The 18995-nt window shown below is 39.3% G+C and overlaps 2 protein-coding genes across 2 annotated transcripts; one reads left to right on the top strand and one right to left on the bottom strand.

The window, feature by feature from the left end:
- Positions 1-636: 636 nt before the first annotated feature.
- Positions 637-4375, top strand: LOC115821502 (small nuclear ribonucleoprotein Sm D1-like). The gene is made up of 4 exons (XM_030785324.1): positions 637-768; positions 3244-3340; positions 3480-3671; positions 4233-4375. The coding sequence occupies exons 1-4, from the start codon at positions 637-639 to the stop codon at positions 4322-4324; spliced, it is 513 nt and encodes a 170-aa protein (XP_030641184.1). The 3' UTR covers positions 4325-4375.
- A 2225-nt stretch (positions 4376-6600) lies between these two features.
- slc6a20 (solute carrier family 6 member 20) lies at positions 6601-17038 on the bottom strand. The gene is made up of 11 exons (XM_030785323.1): positions 16903-17038; positions 14506-14646; positions 14075-14166; positions 13601-13828; positions 12763-12873; positions 12060-12301; positions 10977-11139; positions 9100-9304; positions 8646-8805; positions 7120-7285; positions 6601-6774 (listed from the first exon to the last, which is right to left on the bottom strand). The coding sequence occupies exons 1-11, from the start codon at positions 17024-17026 to the stop codon at positions 6601-6603; spliced, it is 1806 nt and encodes a 601-aa protein (XP_030641183.1). The 5' UTR covers positions 17027-17038.
- Between the last annotated feature and the right edge of the window lie 1957 nt (positions 17039-18995).

The following is an 18995-nucleotide window of genomic DNA, read 5'->3' as shown; positions in this document are numbered from 1 at the left end:
CCCCCCCCCCAATTTTATTCTACCATGAGTCTTAATGTAGGCTGAACAACTTGTTTATGGCAATAATTAGCAGGTGTGACCTTGTAAGCAAAAAGTTATTGGATCATATTCACAAAATCAAGGTTAATCATTACTCATTTACATCAGTTACCATTTCACCCATAGACATGGTCTTTTCCTCCTCTTCCTGGAAGTCATTTTCTTTATATATATGCGTGTGTGTGCATATACATATACACACGCACATAAACACGTGTATGTATATATGTGTGTGTGTGTTTAATTGATTACATACTAGCTTTCATCTACATTAATCCAGTCAGTACATTAACAGAGAGGAGAGGTGTTTGATGTCTTTATGTGCTCTTAACTGTGAAACGTGCCAGATTCCATTTGGATCCTGTGCTGACATTCCAGAGCGAAATTCCGTAACACCAGTTTGTTTTGAATTTCAGACCCAGTCCGAAAGGGGAATAAAAGGCTTAAAATGCCATTCCAGATCAGTCAAACCCAGCTGACAAACAAGTGCAAGTTGACGGTGAGGGCACTTAGACACGCACACCACTGGCAGCTAGAGGTTGCCAATTAAGAACATTTTGTCTGCGTCGCCTTGATGCCCAGACAATGAAGGACAAAATGTCGTTTAGGAATAAGACATTCATCGACACAGGACCGCGCATGTCCTACCGGCTCCAGCCATGTGTAAACGTCTTGAGGGGCCAGAGATGGGACGAGAAACAGGCCTGCTACAGCACTCATGAAAGCCAAGTAAAAAAAACGGCTATTGGCCAGTAGCACTTTTCAGGCTGACTGGAGTAGTCGCTGGAACAGACGCAGCATTTTGTGTGTGGGGAAATAGGGTGACCATCCATCCTTTTTTTCCCGGACATGTCCTCTTTTTCGGACCTAAAAATGTATTTTGCCTCCCACAGTCGCCAGTCATTGTGTGCATCTATACATTGCTTTTACCTTTTTCTATACGTCCCGCCATCTCGCACGCCACCAATGGACGGTCATGTGCACTACCATTCCATAAACATTGGTTAATAAGGTCTCTTGGTTGTTACTGCGGTGTTAACGGTAATGAATGAGATGCAGTTTAAGAGAGCCGAAACGCCACCAAACTTGAATGGAAAGAAAAAAGGTCATCTTGTAATGACTTTTACAAGATGGCCTTGCATAAGTGTTTCATAACGAGCATAACTGTTATTAGGCTAATATTTGTCTTACTAAAGATTAACCGGCTATGTATTGCGGCATAAGCACCGATGCAGTTTCACATTGCATTGTCAAGCGTCAGCCTTACTTACTTCATACTTTCAACGACAGGAACCAAAAGTGACATACACTCAAATTTCGCCATAAATTAGGAGGGGAATGCCTTTTTTTATTATTTTTTTATTTTTTTGGAAAACCAAATATGGTCACCCTATAGACACAGTCACTCTATAGACACTGTAGCGTTGCCAGGCTTCCATCATATATCGTTGTAGACTCTAAGAAGGGTGGCATTTTACTGTTCATTTTAGTTTGCAATATTTTCCGTTCTCTCTTCCACTGTCTCGGAAGATGAGGTTTAGGATTTGGGCAAGGACGCATCTAACGTGATATAGCTGTTAGGTCAAAAACAGCAGCGGCTGGGTCTAGTCTGAGTGTACCATCCACAAACTTTCAAAGCGTCGTTGTTTGCCACAACCAAGCGCATTGCAGGCACAGTTTCAAAGCTGCGACACTGTGGTCTTTCCTTGCACGCAGCGGTTGTTTACTTGTTAACATGGGTAAGGCAGTACATGCCACTTTCTATTCCAGACGCTGCACTCCTGTCTACCACTGCAGAGTAGTGGGGAGAAAGTTGGCATGGGAGAGAGACGACTGCCATGTCCATACTGTCCGACTTGCAGGAGTGAACTGGATTGGGTTTGTCGAGGTAACTGTCTTGATGCAGGGACAAAGCGTCATTCAGGCGGTTGGTAGGGCTGTGAAATGTTAGGCCAGTCAAAGCCTACCGACCGCCGACTTTCTCTACAAAAGCCTGGAAGATCTGAAGAGCGCTGCTCACCTCCTAGGGTGTAGGCCCGCTATTAAGGGTCGCCTGTTTCAAAGTAACATGGTGAAAAATCGGGGGGAAGTGTCAGTGAGCATGCAAAAACACGACACAAAGCCGATAATTTATTTACGAAGCTTGTTCGTTTCAGCTTGAAAGGACACACAAACAATTTACGACTTCACAAGGACACATCCTCCTCCTTATCCCTCTCACTTCATTTTCAAATACAGGTTTATAATTCTAACGTGTCCGTCATCGAGGCAAACACTGGAGAAAAATCAACAGGAATGAGTGGGCAGTAAAGAACCCTGAGCCAAATCGCTCGTGTCAGTATATTATATAGCTTACACACCTGCTGGAGTCAATAAAAAATTTAACATTGATAACATTGCTATAGGATCAGTTATCATACATTCAAAGCGATGAGATATGAATATAGTTATAATTAACATTTGTTATTAGAACTAGGGACTATTAAAATATTCTCTCAAAATTTCTCTTAAAATGCCCATAATAATAATAATAATAATAATAATAATAATAATATAATTACGTGCATTTTAGGAAGAATATTGAGAGAATATTTTAATAGTCTCTAGTTCTAATACCAAAAGTTAATTAGAACTATACTCAATAATAATAATAATTTATTAATTCGGCGGTGAAGTTGATAACAGCATTCCTCTTGGTCCTCCCTTATCTTATATTTCCACAGGGAGGCGCCACACGCAGATTAGAAAACGTATTAATTTCCGGTGGCAAAACAGTTCAAATGCCGTTTCCAGTGCGATGTAGAAGATGAAGTAGTTCAACCTGTCAGGGTTTAGATGTGATTTTTCCTCCCCACAATATAGCGGAGGATTTCTTTGGAATCTCATGTCATCATGAAACTTGTTAGGTATGTTCGCTCGGCCGTAGGCGCACCGCTCAGTTTACATGCGATACTTTGCAGTGCCTAGGGTCGCTTGGCATTGCGTTTCATGAACGCTGGACAAGTATAGATTCCCTCCGTAGGCTTTCACCTGCAAGGCGAAGGAAGATGCATACGATACTATGTAAAATCCAAAAAGAGCCGATGAGCTAGTTACGGCTATTTTTATGGCCCTCATGCATGAATATTTAGTCCATAAATCTTTTTTTTTTTTTTTTTTTATGGCCGAGCTTTGCGTGTGATTCAGTGGGCCCTAACATCGTAACTTCACGTGTGGCTCCTCAGATTTTTGATTAAGTTGTGTCACGAGACTGTGACCATTGAACTGAAGAATGGTACGCAGGTGCACGGCACGATCACAGGTACGTGTAAAGCTATGGGTCACGGCTTATTCCTATGAACGACGTCACGAATAGATCAAGGTTAACATAGACGAATGGTGTGTGTGTGTATACAGACTTGAACAACATCAGCTTCAGTGTTCCCTTCTCTTCATTTTAGGCATTGATGTCTGCATGAGCACGCACCTCAAAGCCGTGAAGATGACTCTAAAAAACAGAGATCCAGTCCAGCTGGAGGCCCTAAGCATTCGTGGGAACAACATCCGCCACTTTGTCCCGCCAGACAGTCTACCTTTGGACATGCTGCTAGTGGACATAGAGCCCAAAATCAAGTCCAAGAAGAGGGAGACAGGTAAGTGCAGAGACAGTAAATCACTGGTTAGACAACCTTACCTAAACTGATCATGTGGTGTTTCAAAGGCAAAGACTGCTGTCCACACCGGTCTTGTTTTTTTTTTTCTTTCTTTTTTTTTACTCTGGATTTGACATCATCTGAAAGCAATTCATTAACAGAACAGAGTTCTTTTTAGGCCTTCTCATGCGAAAACACCAACTTAGTTGTTGTGCAGTTTCAAGTAAGGCTTCTAGAATGTTCTGTTATTTCTTTATTCGCTTACTAAGCTGATGCTGGCCACAAGAGAACTACCATCACAAACCGACCACTTGCAGCAATCGGATGTCTTGGTTTGTTAATGTGTGGAAGAGATATTAATGTCCAGTAGTGTGAAGTCAGCAAATTCCACTGATTTCAAGTCTAGGGTGGTTTTTTCTCCTTCATTAGGCACGTAATATTTGGCTTCTCCCGAACGTTTCTGTTAAGCTTCAGGTTCATAGTCCTGTCTGTCGTGCACTTGCTTAATTTTGCTCTCTCTCTCTCTTTCTTCCTCTTTCTCACTCTTTCTCTCTCACTCAGTGGCTGGGCGTGGTCGAGGAAGAGCTAGAGGAAGAGGTTGTGGGAGGGCAAGAGGAAGAGGAGGTCAACGAAGACAAAGGGTCGCTGACTAATTCTACTGGTCTTGTCATGTTTTTCTTTTATTTTGCTGCATCAAGGACCGAGACCTTTTTTTCCCTGTTCTTCCTCATGCTATGTATTTGCCTGGATCATAGTAGAAGTTTTGTTCTTTTTGGAAAAAATTAAACATATTTTTGTTCACAAATTGGTGTAATTTGTTCATAAAGAGTTGTCCTCTTGACTTCTTTAAGCTCAACTCGAAAACAGCTTTGTTGTTGCTGTTTTTGTTGTTGTACAGTGCTTGCTTTCATGAACAATGCTTTTTCTCTGGGCTTTAGGAAAACAATGGAATTTCTTTTTCTTCCAGCAAGGACTTACAGATGGCCAGTTACGTGTATTGTAAATATTTATACTCTACACAGTTCAAAAATGCCCCAAGCTTTCTTCTCCACGATAACATGTCAAACAATCTGCACAGACTGTTTTTTTACAGAACCAACTCTGGGTTTTTTTTTGGAGATATAGCATCAGATGGAGAGGGGAGAAAAAAACCATGTAACACCATGTCTTATTAAAAGTTTTATTTACTTTCCATACAGGTATTGAAAATAGACACATCTAAGCAAATGTTAAACCACACTAATTATGAATGTTTTTCATTGAAAAGTACAGTCTATACAACCTACCTCAGTTTTTGCAGCCTTTCGGCTGAAAGAGCAAAAACTTCAAACTCTGGCTCAGAAGACAGACAGCACAAACTCTCCCCTGGCCCTTTTCGTATTATTACTCGTTTCAATTAAAACATTTTACACTCCTTATTCGGAGGACTAAAAAGGCCATGTTTGGTGAAGTGCTTTAGACAGTACAGTAAAATTTGAAGCAGTTTCAACACCCTTCACAACCGAAGGATGTAATCACAAACCCTGTTTAATAGTCTTGGCACATCACTAACAGTACTTGATTTGAACCTATCTTAAATACTTAATGTCTTTGGAACAGGTTATAGAGACCAAGAAGCAGTGCCTTAATATATTTTCTGTAGGTATAGTAATTCACAAATAGCTGACCTGGTTGGTGGATTGATGAGGTATACCACAATGATGTGATTTTTAAACAGTGTATTGTGTCTTCTTGCTTGTACATGATGTAATACTAGCTAGCATGTTAACTTGAAACACACTCCCCAGACTCTGTGTGTTTGGTACTTGATAACCAGTTCAAGGCTCAAAGCAGAACTGTTGACCTTAAAATCAAAATCCTGGAAGACCTGATAGTGTTTGTCCTCAGCTCTTAATTGGAAGTTGATTTTTTTCTTTTTTGAAAGTGTGGAAAGAGGCGTGTGTGGTCAACAGCCAATCAGAGACCATGGTGGTGGATTTGATATGCAGGAGGGCTTGGGCTCTCCAGGACTGGTTCTCTGATTCTGTAGAACCCTGGAGTGGATATCTGCCATACCAACTCCAGGTATACAAACAAGGAGACCTCATAATACCCTCAGCGTGTCACAGTAAATCATTCGTTTTCATCTCAAAAAAACGAAATTGAAAAAAAAAACAACAAAACCTAACAATTTTTAACGTTGCTACGACAAGTAATTTGTTAAGTGAATCACAACGTACATTAATCACTGTAAAAATATATATATTTACAAAGAGTTTACATTTTCAAGTGGTTCCACTTGTGAGCATTATCGTTCATGTTCAAGTGTCCCAAAACCATTTTGGCAATTAAAGCCTTAATTTTTGTTTTAAATAAAATGCCTTTCCAAGCACGCAGTACTAATCAGTTCAAATAATTTGATATATTTTGATCTCAACTGGTTTTGTTTGTAGCCTAATGTTATAGTGTTCATCTTGGTGAGGTAAAACCCACCATCAAATATCAATAAACTGTTAACCACTGTTTTACATGTACAGAGCTTGAACGATTAATACAAAAAAAAAAAAAGTCTTTGCAGATGAATTCATATTTACATCATTACTAAGTCAGTCAAAACTATCACAAAATTTATATTCTGCCACTAATGAAAAAAATCCAGATTGAACCAGATTGGAAAAAAAACAAACAAACAAAGAAACAAAAAAAAAAAAAACAACTAGAAAAGAAGATTATCGTTCAGTCATTGAAAAAATGCCAAAAGTGCAATAATGTTCTGTTTTTTTTTTTGTCTGGGAAACACAGTCCGGTACACGTTGAGTGGCTCGACCCCTCGTCTGACCTTTGGCATGGAGTGGTATGGATCATGGTGTAAAGGAGGTGGAGGGGGGGGAGAAGCTATCGGTTTGCTGTCAACGAGTCTCTCAATTGCCGTCTGTTCGCCCCGTTGCGCTTACACTCCCGACGACAAGGTGGGAACGGTGCTCTCGTGCGTCGACGACCCCCGTTGCTTTCTCCGACAGAAGACGTAAAGCGCCGTGAGGGGCACGCAGCTTACCGACGACACCAGCAGCAAGCCGATGAAGGCCTGACCGAACGCTGGGTACTCCGTCACCACCGACTTCCCCTGGAGACGAGGGAGAGCAGAGAAAGACACGGAAATCGGCCCTGGGTTATATTTAAGTCCGCGCACGAGCACATATGCAGTGTGTTTGTTTGTTTAATCTTTAATCTGAAATGGGTGAGGGACAGATCCATATACTGACAGTGCTTACGTCACATAATCTCGTGCCTGGAACTACACGGATGTAATTCATTTTAGAACCGTGTTATTTAAAATTGAGGGCGCCTATTGATAATGATGTTTAGTCCACAGCTGGACTTTATCTGTGTCTAGAAAATCCCCAGAAACAAAGTCCTCTTGCAGCGGATCAAAGTGATCAGTGTAAACAGGTTTTAGTCTTGAACTCACCAGGTCCTTGTCCCAGGCCTGATATGTGGGCGTGCCTCCCTGGATGTAGTTGACGATGTAAAAGATGAACAGGCTGACAAGCAGGAGGGGGCTGATGGCTACCCACATGATCTTCCAGTACCAGTTTGGTCTGTGACCCAGCATGTCCTCAATATCTTTTTCAAACCTATGAAAAGAGAGAGAGAGAGAGAGAGAGAGAGAGAGAGAGAGAGAGAGAGAGACAAGATGAGAACTGCACTTCAAGCATATTCAAGATCGAGAATTAGTGGGTAACCGAGTGTCCTTGGTAATCAACCAATCAATTGATCAATTAACTAATCCTTCATTCAATCTATCTATCTATCTATCTATCTATCTATCTATCTATCTATCTATCTATCTATCTATCTATCTATCTATCTATCCATCCATCCATCCATCTATCTATCTATCTATCTATCTATCTATCTATCTATCTATCTATCTATCTATCTATCTATCTATCTATCTATCTATCTATCTATCCACTACAATCACTTTTTGCATGAAATGTAATGCAGTTTAGTTTAACTTAGGTTAAATACTGATTCTATCTATCTATCTGTCTATCTGTCTATCTATCTATCTATCTATCTATCTATCTATCTATCTATCTATCTATCTGTCTGTCTGTCTGTCTGTCTGTCATTTCTCGAAATGGGATATTTAACAAAAGGACAAGACATTGTTTGTAAATCATATTAACAATAGAGATATGAGTTTTCTGCTACAGAGTTTGAGTTCAAAAGTTGTTTTTCTTGGCTAAGGCGTGTGATAAGAATGTGGGAGAGGCCTGATTTTTTTCTCGGTTCAGTTTATAGACGATTATGTAAGGAATTATAAGGCATTAGAGACCATAAGAACGATTTTCACACAGAGGTTTCTTTTTTTTTTAAGAGCTGAAAAGTTAAACTCTGGACTTAGAAACTTCCTTCTACAGCCATGACAGCTGCTTTGGATTAAAACACAAGAGCATTTTAAAGAGATTTTTTTATTCTACATTTGTTTTTACAGCCTAGATACTATTTTCCATTCTTAAAGGTTTTAATACACTGAAATTGAACTTTTCTTGGAAGTAAAGTGTTGCCCTGAGTAGTTTTTGAAGGTTTGTGTTACTACTTCCAGAAATATGTCTGTTTGAGGGGGTAGGATTGTGTTTATCCTTGGAATACCTCTCGTACTCAAACGAAGGGAATTTTCAGCTTGTCTCTGCATGTTTTTTTTTTTTAAGCAAGTAACACCAAAATAATACTTTCTCTCTCTTGCTCTCTCTCTCTCTCTCTCTCTCTCTCTCTCTGTATATATATATATATTCTCTATTATTATTCTTTTATATTTACATGTCTGTAGTCAAAACAGATCACTGAAGGGACTCTGGACCTCTACAACTTAATGAGAGAAGAGTTGAGTTGTATGATACAGGGACGTTAATCATTGAGGGCTATTTCTGCGCGAGTCCTGTGTTCTCAGAGATGTGTTTTAATGTCAGTTCTATGAACTCTTATTACCTTTTCAGTCCGTAGACAAAGATAACGGCGATAATTTCGATAAGCACAATGAAGAGCAAGGAGAAAGTAGCTCCGTATTCGTTAAACATGGTGAACCAGTAGTTCCCGGAACGAGTGGTGAAGCCAAAGCCGAGCAGGAGGCAGAAGAGACACACCAGACCTGGAGGAGTTTCACAGGAGAGCTGGTCAGTGATTAAGTGAGTAAGTGAAAAACAGCCTCAAACCCAAGAAAACACTGTAGTCTCTGAACAAGACCCCTAAAACAAACCCCCTCCCATTTCCTCTGGCTTTTAAGAAAACCCCAAAACTAATAAAACAATTAATTAGGCAGTTATTATACTGTGATTATACTTTGTCTGTAATATATGTAGATTTGTGGACCAAAGAGACTCTTGCTTGTGTAATTGTGGATTCTCTGTCTTTGCACCAAAGGTTTTGGGGTGTGTGCACTCACCGTTGATGGTCTCGTTACTGAGGTTGCGGGACAGGATTTTGAAGTCGCTGAGCGGGGTGATGATGGCTGTCACGTTACCCAGCATGCTCCCCATCCCCAGCAGCAGGAGCATGATAAAGTACAGGACAGACCAGAATTGGGACACAGGCATGTTCTTTATGGCCTCACTGTAGACTATAAAAGCCAGGCCGGTGCCTTCCACAGCCTGGACAGAGAGAGAGAGAGTCATACACATTCAAATGACTGACAGACACACACGTTTTCCCTTGTTTTCCCTTGTTTTAATACATTTTAAACTCCAAAATTATTGGATACACCATAAATAAATAGATAGATAGATAGATAGATAGATAGATAGATAGATAGATAGATAGATAGATAGATAGATAGATAGATAGTTGGATAGACGACAGGCAGACAGACAGTCAGGTAGATAGACAGATAGATAGATAGATAGATAGATAGATAGATAGATAGATAGATAGATAGATAGATAGATAGATAGATAGATAGATAGATGGATAGATAGATAGATAGATAGATAGATAGATAGATAGATAGATAGATAGATAATGATTTATTAAAAACAATATGTAACAAAACTCAAATATTGTTTCAAATTTTCAAGTAGAAAGGCATTTAAAGTTACACTTCACAAAAAAAAAATTGAGAGTAATTGCCTCGATTTTCCTAAGAGATTAAGATTATTAAAAAAACTCTTTTTAATAATCTTAACTCTTTGGGGTTTACAGTGTGCAATGGATGGTAGTGATTTGTTTTACAAGCTCTGATCTGTACATGGATGCAGTTTGAGAGCTGGTCTTTTTCTGTGTTGTAAGAATTTCACTATCAAGGCTTCGTTATCATGACACCGATGAGTAAAAGTAAAACCTAACTGTAATTTCAAGATAAGGTGTTTTAGGAGGATTTATTTTTAAACTGGTATGATAATAAATGCAGATTTGTCAGCATGAATAAAGATTCACAGTCAGATGACTACTCGCATGACAGTAACTCATGTTTTCCCTTCTGTGTTCAACCTGGCAGCGCAGTCAAGACGGTGGATATTTCAGAAGTTTAGTCCTTGATGACAACGATTTTTTAAAATTAAATCTGAACAGCAGCCACAATTTGAAAAAAAGAAGGTATGAGTATAACACAGTGTCACACCTTCACACCTACACACACATTAGGCTCATCGTTCTGCTGTGCCAGTCAGTCAAATAAAGTTAGCTGATAAACACTGGACTACTGCTAAAGGTGAACGCTTTTTTGTGATGCCTGAAAAAAACTTTCTTTTGTTTACTGCCTCGTAAAAAAAAAAAAAAAAAAAAAAAAAGCAAAGCTTTTTTCAAGGCTAAAACTGTTAGCTGGAAGGGGGTGTGGAGTATGACTGACAGCCGTTCGTCAATGAGAGAACACTGGCACACAGTTATCTCTGTACCAACCTTTCATTCAGTGTTGTGGGAGTTGTTCTCGGTTTAATTTAGTGCCTTATCTACGACGTAACAATGACTGTATACTTTTACGGCACAATAAAAGAGTTACTGTGAAAGCTTATTCAAATCTGCTCATTATCAATATATTGGAAATATAATCCATGTTCAGCCTATATCATTTAGAAACTCAGTCTTGTGCCACGTGGATTTATTGAGTTAACTGTCACAAAACCTTTAACTGTTGTGTTTTGATTTCTGTCCAATTTCGAATCACTGCACGGTTTAGTTTTCCCTCAGAATTGATCAATATGTAAGACTGTCCGCAATTTCTACCGATTTCCTTTAATGTTTCACCTTTTATTGCTTATTACCTTTTTCGTTTCGTTTCCTGTATGAAGATAAATAATAATGAGAAGAAATATGAATAAAAATAATTACAGTGTCTAATTCTGCCTCTAGGTCACAGGACTCCAGCTTCGCGCCCAGGCCAGCGATCTGGTCGGGATATGTTTGATTCAGTTGTGTGATCCATTCGGTGATGTTGTTTATGCTAACGGCATCCTCTGACAGATCGAATGTATTAAGAAGCAACACCCGCACCCTGGGAAAAAGGAGCGAAAGGTCAGTTAAAATACACACAAAGACATTTTTTATCACAGAAACGACTGTTGTTTCTCCATTGCTCAGTGATGTCCCAGCTATGTTTGATGAAGGTCAATTGAAAATGTGAACATTAGATTTATATGATGTGAGAAAAAAACAAACAAAACAAAATGCATGAACGTTTGGAAACAGGATATTTTTTGTCATGACAACACTGAAAAACCCTTAAGATGCATCTGGAAAGATTCTGCAGAAAAAAAAAACCTCTGCTCAGAGACCTGCTCAGGTTAAAACCAAATACAGAAAAAATGGATCTTTAATTTGTTAAGTCATCCTAACTCTGTTTCTTCAATTAATTGTATTTACAATCTATTTTACAGCTCACTTCCTTATGAGTTTTGAGGGCACCTGAAAGATCAGATATGTAATTGTCTCCATAAATAACATTAGAATTGCAGTTTTATCTTGGAGCAGGTCTTTACACTGTGTGATAAGATCGTTGGGAGATCACGAAAGGCTAAAGTGAGCAACACCTGAATATTGCCATGGAAGAAAAACATAAAAAAAAAAAAAGAAAAAAAAAACGAGTTTGGAGATAACTGAGGCGGTCGTTAATCTTTTGCCTTGCACTAATCTTAACATGATCTCCGCGTACAGCTAAACAAAGATCATGATCTAACATGCTGACTCCATTTGCATGGCAGTAACTCTTTGTCGGATTTCAGTGGAAAACTTCCTAGCAGGTGACACAGCGTCGCGGTTCATTATTAGGACACGCTCAATACGACATTCCTGCGGTTAGGGTTTTGGTTTTTTTTTTTTCATTCACTGGGAACTACCACATAACATCTCTACTGCGTTCAACAGATGTCTGCCACCTCATGCCTCACATGAATGGAAAATTTTCGTGTCACCCACCTCTCTAAGCAGCTCTCGTAGTTGAAGGTGGCTTTGAAGCCATAGATGGAGAACGTAACGATGCTGGCGAATATCGAGGTGCCGCTGTTTATGAAAGAGACCACGATAGCTTGCTTCTCGAAGTTATTGTTGTGCTGGTTGTAGCTCGCGAAAGCAATCAGGGAGCCAAAACCAAGTCCCAGAGAAAAGAAAATCTGGGTGGCAGCGTTGATCCAGGTCTGAGGATTGGCCAGTTGCTCCAACTATGAGGAAAGTCAAAACCACACGTGAAAAAAAAAAGAAATAAATAAATAGTGCAACGATCCACAAAATATCTTACAAGAACTTCTTTCCAAACTCACGATGCAATTTTTACGTCAAAGTGCGCAACGGGAAGTCAGTAGCAGGACGTCATTTAGATTTCTGAGTGAAATATTGACTTAAAAGATTGCTGCAAAATGAGGTGTGAAAGAACTGGTGGTTTGAAACAAGCGTTCAGAATATTCACTTGGTTTTTTTTTGGGGGGGGGGGCAGAATTTTCCATTTTCCATTTCTGATATGGAAAAAAACAGCTCAATTAATAACCACATCTTAGATTTGTAAACACTTCCTTCTTGAAAATGGACGTTATCTCGTATGATAGCGAGGAAACAAGCCGGTGATAGTGTTGGTGCACAGCAGGAGAATTAGGCTGATAAAAGATGAAAAAAAAAGCATCTTTACCTTTGGGGTGAACATGTACTTTACTCCATTCAGGGCCCCGTGAAGAGTAAACCCTCGAACGAGGTAGATCAAAAGGACCACGTATGGAAACGTGGCAGTAAAATACACCACCTGGAAGAAAGGAAAAGGTCAAAGTTTTCAAACTGTTGACAGAAATTTGACCCACATCTGACCATTTCATAACATTTTGAATCCTTGTAAAGCAGGGCTTTAAATTGCAACAGTTCTTCCGATAGTGCTAAGAAGGAGACATCACAGGTAGCGGAGAAGATCGTAACTAGCGTCTGCGATCGTAAAAAAAAAAAAGGGAAAGGAACGGCGACTGTAAACCAAGCATTGGTGACTTAAACAATGAGCACAGCCAGCAACTTCGATAGTGTTTTTGTTGACATCTTTTCACCCTCTACCCTATAGCATTCCCTTTCTACTGATTGATTACGCAATGAAGTAGGTCAGGGTTAAAAATCTTTCCTCCTGCTGTGCCTTTCTGATTCCTCTCAGGGAAGATTAGCTTTGTCTGCTTAAGGCGACTGGAAATCTCCACTTGCTTCACAGCTGAGATGTATTCCTTACACAACTGTGTGACTCAGCGATGATCTGTCGCTATCATATCCTTTTTACACAAAAAAAGACGTCAGCAGCTTTCATTTTTTGTTGTTTCTCTTTTTTTTTTTTCCCTTGTCCGCTATATGTTAGGACTATTACCGTGTTTACAGCACCTATTTCTACATTCTAACCATTAACACAAAGAGGAAACTGTCTGGTCTAATTTGTTTCTGGGGCATTGGTTAGAGATGGGGGATGTTTTGACACCTTCATGTAGTCTATGTGGGCTTACTTTTCCTGTGGATTTGACTCCTCTCACGATGAAGAGGTAGACTATCAGCCAGGCTAGCAGGAGACACAGAGCCTGTCCCATGTGGACCGGGCCATTCTCGTTGATGGAAGAAGAGATGTTCAGAGTCTCTCGGTAGAAGAAGTACTGCGTCGGCGTGGCAACCTCACATTCCTCCAAGTATCCAGTCAGGTTACTGTTCACTGGGCATTCTGCCCATGGCAGGACAGACTGTACAAGACACAGAGTCAGAAACGGGGTGTTCAGACCACTGAATGACAAAACACTGAAAGAACTACAAAGCTTAGCATGACCATTTACACAAACTGGACAAAATGCTGGCCTCGTATAATAGACTCTTAATTACAGATAAACTTGCTGGATGAAAAAAAACACCACTTACATGTGCAAAAGTTAAAAAAATCTACACTGGCAAACCGATATTTAGATGAAGCTATGCTGAAGTGATTGACTCACCTGAAAGGAATGGAAGAGGTACCAAAAACTCCAGGCGTTTATAACATTGTAGTAAAGACAGAGATAGAGCGAAGTCACGACACTGGCTAGGCCTGGGGAAACAGCAGAGGTGCATTATAGCACAACAAGCTTTATGTCATCTTACTTTGTTCTTTATTCACTGCAATGATCTGCAGTAACACAGAGGAAATCTAAACAAATACATTACAGTAAGACACACCTAGTTACAATGATTCAACACACACACACACACACTCGCACATGCAAAATCATTATTTTAAGGTGGGGACTTTTTGTATCATTTTGGGTTTTTTTTACTCTGGAAATCATTTCATCACAACATCCTTACTCTAATTAAACTGAGTGTTCATGCCTTTTGTGGGGTGGTTCAGGATGTAGCGTTAATCATCATATTCGTAGCTACGACTCACCTACTCCGCCCAGGTATGGACTAATGGCACTCCATGCCCCGATGCTGCCCAGACGCATCTTCTGTCCAATGGCTAACTCCATGTAAAACAAGGGTATGCCCTCCAAAACAAGCATAATTATGTATGGTATCATGAATCCACCTGCAAACAAGGAGAAACACACAGACATACATTTATTCATCTGAGCAGAAAAAGACAAACAGACACACTAGAGATCTTTATCTAGTTATATACGAAAGCAAAAGCATTAAACATTGTTATCTTATTTTATTTATTTACTTGTTTATTTCGTATGCATTGATGCAAGCGGAAAAAAACTATGCCAATTTTTAACCAGGTTGTTCCACTTTTTTGTTTACATTCTTCACGCTAGGTATTCATTTCGGGGACAGCTGCAAAACTTAAAGAATAACCAAAAATGCATTCACATACAAAACCGCTATCCTTTGTTCACACTTAGAGTGATAAAAACAATTTTTGAGATCAAATCCTGAGCAACTGAGAGTTGTTGAACAAGGCTTGTCGGGGGGGCTAAGTCAAAATCACTTTCTAAGATTAGACCATTCTAACAGTACCAGTTACAGAAAACAGACTAATGAAATTCCTGTTATGTTTTGGCTACTAACTCTACATCTCCCCCCTCATTTTTCTCAACTGTTAGTAACTCATACACCCCTGTCACAAGTTTACTGAACCATAAAGCTAAAGAATGACAATAGGGCTAAAATTCACTCAAAGTTTAAATGGAAAAAAAAACCCCTAGACCCCCCCTCCCTCCCCCAGAAAACAGTGATCATACTATTTGAACAGAGATTTTCTGTTTTTGTGCCACTGACTGAACCCATATGAATCAGCATTCTAACGGTGAGAGCGGATTATTCCGGATAAGTGGCAGTTATTCAAATAGTTGAAGGTATAACCACAAATCACCTCTAAATAACCGTGACTCCCACATTTCTGGACATTTTTGTTTGGGGATCACGACATTTTCAAATGTGGCACATGCTGTTTATGGTATTACAGTTCAGCTTAATAGCTGAATATGTTTTCTTCTATTATGACAAGAACATTTTGAAGAGAAGACAGCAATCCCCATATAACTGTAAAGACAGTTAAACATTTTAACTTGCTGACTATGATGAAAAAAAAAATCCCTAAAACAAATTTTGGAGGACACTGAAATTGTTTAAAACATTTTTTATACTTGTCCTTTTGGTTACCTGAACCAGTCTTAGAATTTGTGGGCTCTCCCTACATTGACCACCATTCTCTGCATCAACTGGGAGCTTAGCCCCTAAAGAAACACAGCATGTTATGGGCAAATGGTAATATACACACAACACAACACTGTCATAGACACATGTACCTGACGCCTTTATTTTTCTAAGTGGTAATGTTTAAACATGCAGGGTTTTGTTTTCCACCAAGCCCAGCAGGAGGTTCATAAACTACAGCTGATAAGTTAAGATTCAGATCTTTCAGCACTGTGAAACCCAGGGTTTGACATGTTATTAGTAGATTAACATTTATCAGCTTCTTTTTCTTTAAACGTCTATTAGTTGTTGTTGTTTTTTTTAAACTATTCATTTGTAGAACAGCTATAACACATGCCTTTATAATATAGAACCACAATGCCTTTATCCATTGCCACGTGGTTATAGCATTATAATTCACCACAAAATTACGCTTAAAAACTATCAAAACTAACTCTTAATTGCTGGAATTTCTGTTGATGTTTCAGCATAAAAAACTAATGTATCTGTAGAGCTTATTGTTTGGATGAGAATACATTAAAAACCGATATCTTCAACAATAAATTGCCAAGCAGCTGCCAAGTCAATTGACTGTTCTAGGTGAAAAAAGTAGGCAGATCCTGTTTGACAAAGCTCCACTCCTATCCAGGAATATCTGTGTTAACATCTTTATCCAAGTTTCAACAAACAACACAATTTGAATAATTATCAGATATACATTACTGGACTGAATTCTTAAAGTAAATTGAAACATAAGTTTTAGAGCATGAATTCAAGGAAACCAAAGTTGATGAATCAGAACGAAGGTGACATGCCAGTTAAAATCCCGTGTGATCTAGCATTAACAGATATTACTGTTTTGCGGTCATGGAAATATTTAACTAAGTAAGAGCAACTCCTCAAAAAGATTTTAGGGATTTTCAAGCTCTCTATTAATCCCTGAGTGCCTGACAAAGTCAAGGAGTTGACTAAAAACAGTTGTGGGCGAACTAAATAAAAAATAAATAAAAAAAATAACAGCAACAACAAAAACACTAAGCTGCGTGTCAGACACTCTTAACACTGAACGCAGGGAACACCACCTGTTGCAAGACGGTGGAGGGGGCACTGAGGGAGAGTGAGAGAAATAAGTTTTGTCTCTTACCTCCTCCGTGCATTTGACAAAGGTAAGGGAATCGCCAGACATTTCCAAGCCCCACTGCGTAGGAGACGCATGCCAGGACAAACTGCATGGGGTTATCCCACGATGGTCTCGCGTCTTTTTCCATCGCCGTATCCTTGGAGTGCTGTCAGCTTGGGTGAATGGAGCAACTGCCACAGAAGACCGAAGGTTGTAGTACTTTGATGGAACCGCCCTGTCGGGAAAATTGACAAATCCTAAGATGGACCTAAGAAATACTGAAGGAGCAAAAAATAGGCTACGAATGTTCTGGCTGCAGTTGAGCGACCACCTTAAAAGCGAGAGCATATAACCTAATGAAGTGCCCAACACGAAGGGGAGGGACATCATCTTTAATTGACAGAGCTTGCGTAATTCAGGTAAATGTTTGATTGTGGTGTCGCTGACAGAGAAACCCTTGTAATATTTTGTTATCTCCCCAACAGATATCCTCTCCGAGTCGTTTTTATTACAGCCGTTGTAAAAATGAGTGTATTTGTTTAATGTTAAAACACAAATAGTACACTGTTGATCCATTCAGAAAAAAAACGCACTTCCATTAGGACCAGGCAGCGCCAAAGTACTCGTGTAGTTTTGCCGTCCAATGTAGTGTCGTAACCCCTCCTCCAAATCAGAGAGTAAATCGCGGCAACACATGAAACCTACTCTAAAATCGGGTGTTACATAAGTGTCACCTCGAACAGAAAATAAACTAAAAAATAACTTTTATAATAAGAGACGATTGTCATTGGCCGATAATAAGGTAGACAGTAACTCTCGAGTCATGCATATTTCGATGGCGCAGTAATAAGGAAAGATAAAGAGGGACTTAGATTACACTTCACTGGGACCGACGATGAATTTAATCTTAGTTTCTGGTAGCGCTGATAACATAAAGTACAAAACCTTGTACAACTACTTAATTTATTTCCAAGTTTTTTTTTAAAATAGAAATATCACATACTTATAACGAGATAACGAGCAAACTTCCAAGGTTTTAGTGGAAAACTATAACTGTGTGCTAGGAAGACACGCTGAGTCGACACAGCAGTTAAAGCAATATCAATTCCGGCCACGGTACCATTCTTTAAAAGTTAATATGATTAAAGCGCATGTTTCTACCGAATTATTAGCACGGGAACGACAGTTCAGTTATTTACTAGTTGGGTAATATTTTACTGTTGGTGGTAGTAGAATGACATTCATTAAGCCAATATGTGAACCCATGGCTGCAATATTAAAATAATAATAATAACAACAACAACAACAACAATAATAATAATAAATCTACGATAAGTAGGTACAGTAAAGGGTTCGACAAGTTTTGTGACAACAGTTCCAAGAATAGCTGCTGCTCTATGTTCAGTAAGAAATACAGAGAATAATTAAATAAAATATATGTATATCCATGACGATTTCTATACAGAGAGATATCATTAACGCTCTACTTGTTCAGTGTAAGAGCCAACAAAGAGAAATACTGAAAAAGAGGAAGAGTGAGGGGAAACCTGTAGCGATGTTCAGGTGGAGTTTGTCCTTACCCCCCCATACCTTAGACACCCCCCCCCATCTCACCACCCTTTCATTTTTTGTCCATTGACCCTAACCTTAACATGTGTTGACTGCCACGACACCTTTCAGTGGGAACTTGTGGGAACTTGTGTTTCTTCAGTACTTGTGGGAAAGTCATAAATATACACTAAGGGCCTTGTTAAAAATGGACAAGGACCTCACAGATACCTGAGTGACAGCATGACTCCTCAGATGAACCTGGAATAGTTACCCTCCTATTTCAAACATGCCATATCTCTGGAACTGCAACAGATTTGACAAACATAGCTGAGAATGTTTCGGACTTTCGTGACTCCTAACTTGCATTCCATTTAAGCTTAGCTTCAGTTATGTTGTGATGAAGCCCACAACTGTAGTGAGGTCTTTTATTCCACATATGTCACATCTGACTGAGATGATAGCTAAATTTAAAGGGTTTTTTGTCGCATCCTCTTTCTTCTAACTTGTTTTCTAATGCTGGAAGCATTGCTTCATCCAAAACAAATTATATAATGCTCAGCAATTAA

The sequence above is a fragment of the Chanos chanos genome, chromosome 9 (assembly GCF_902362185.1).
Source record: "Chanos chanos chromosome 9, fChaCha1.1, whole genome shotgun sequence".
Classification (NCBI taxonomy): domain Eukaryota; kingdom Metazoa; phylum Chordata; class Actinopteri; order Gonorynchiformes; family Chanidae; genus Chanos; species Chanos chanos.
This window is presented reverse-complemented; position numbering and strand designations above follow the sequence as displayed.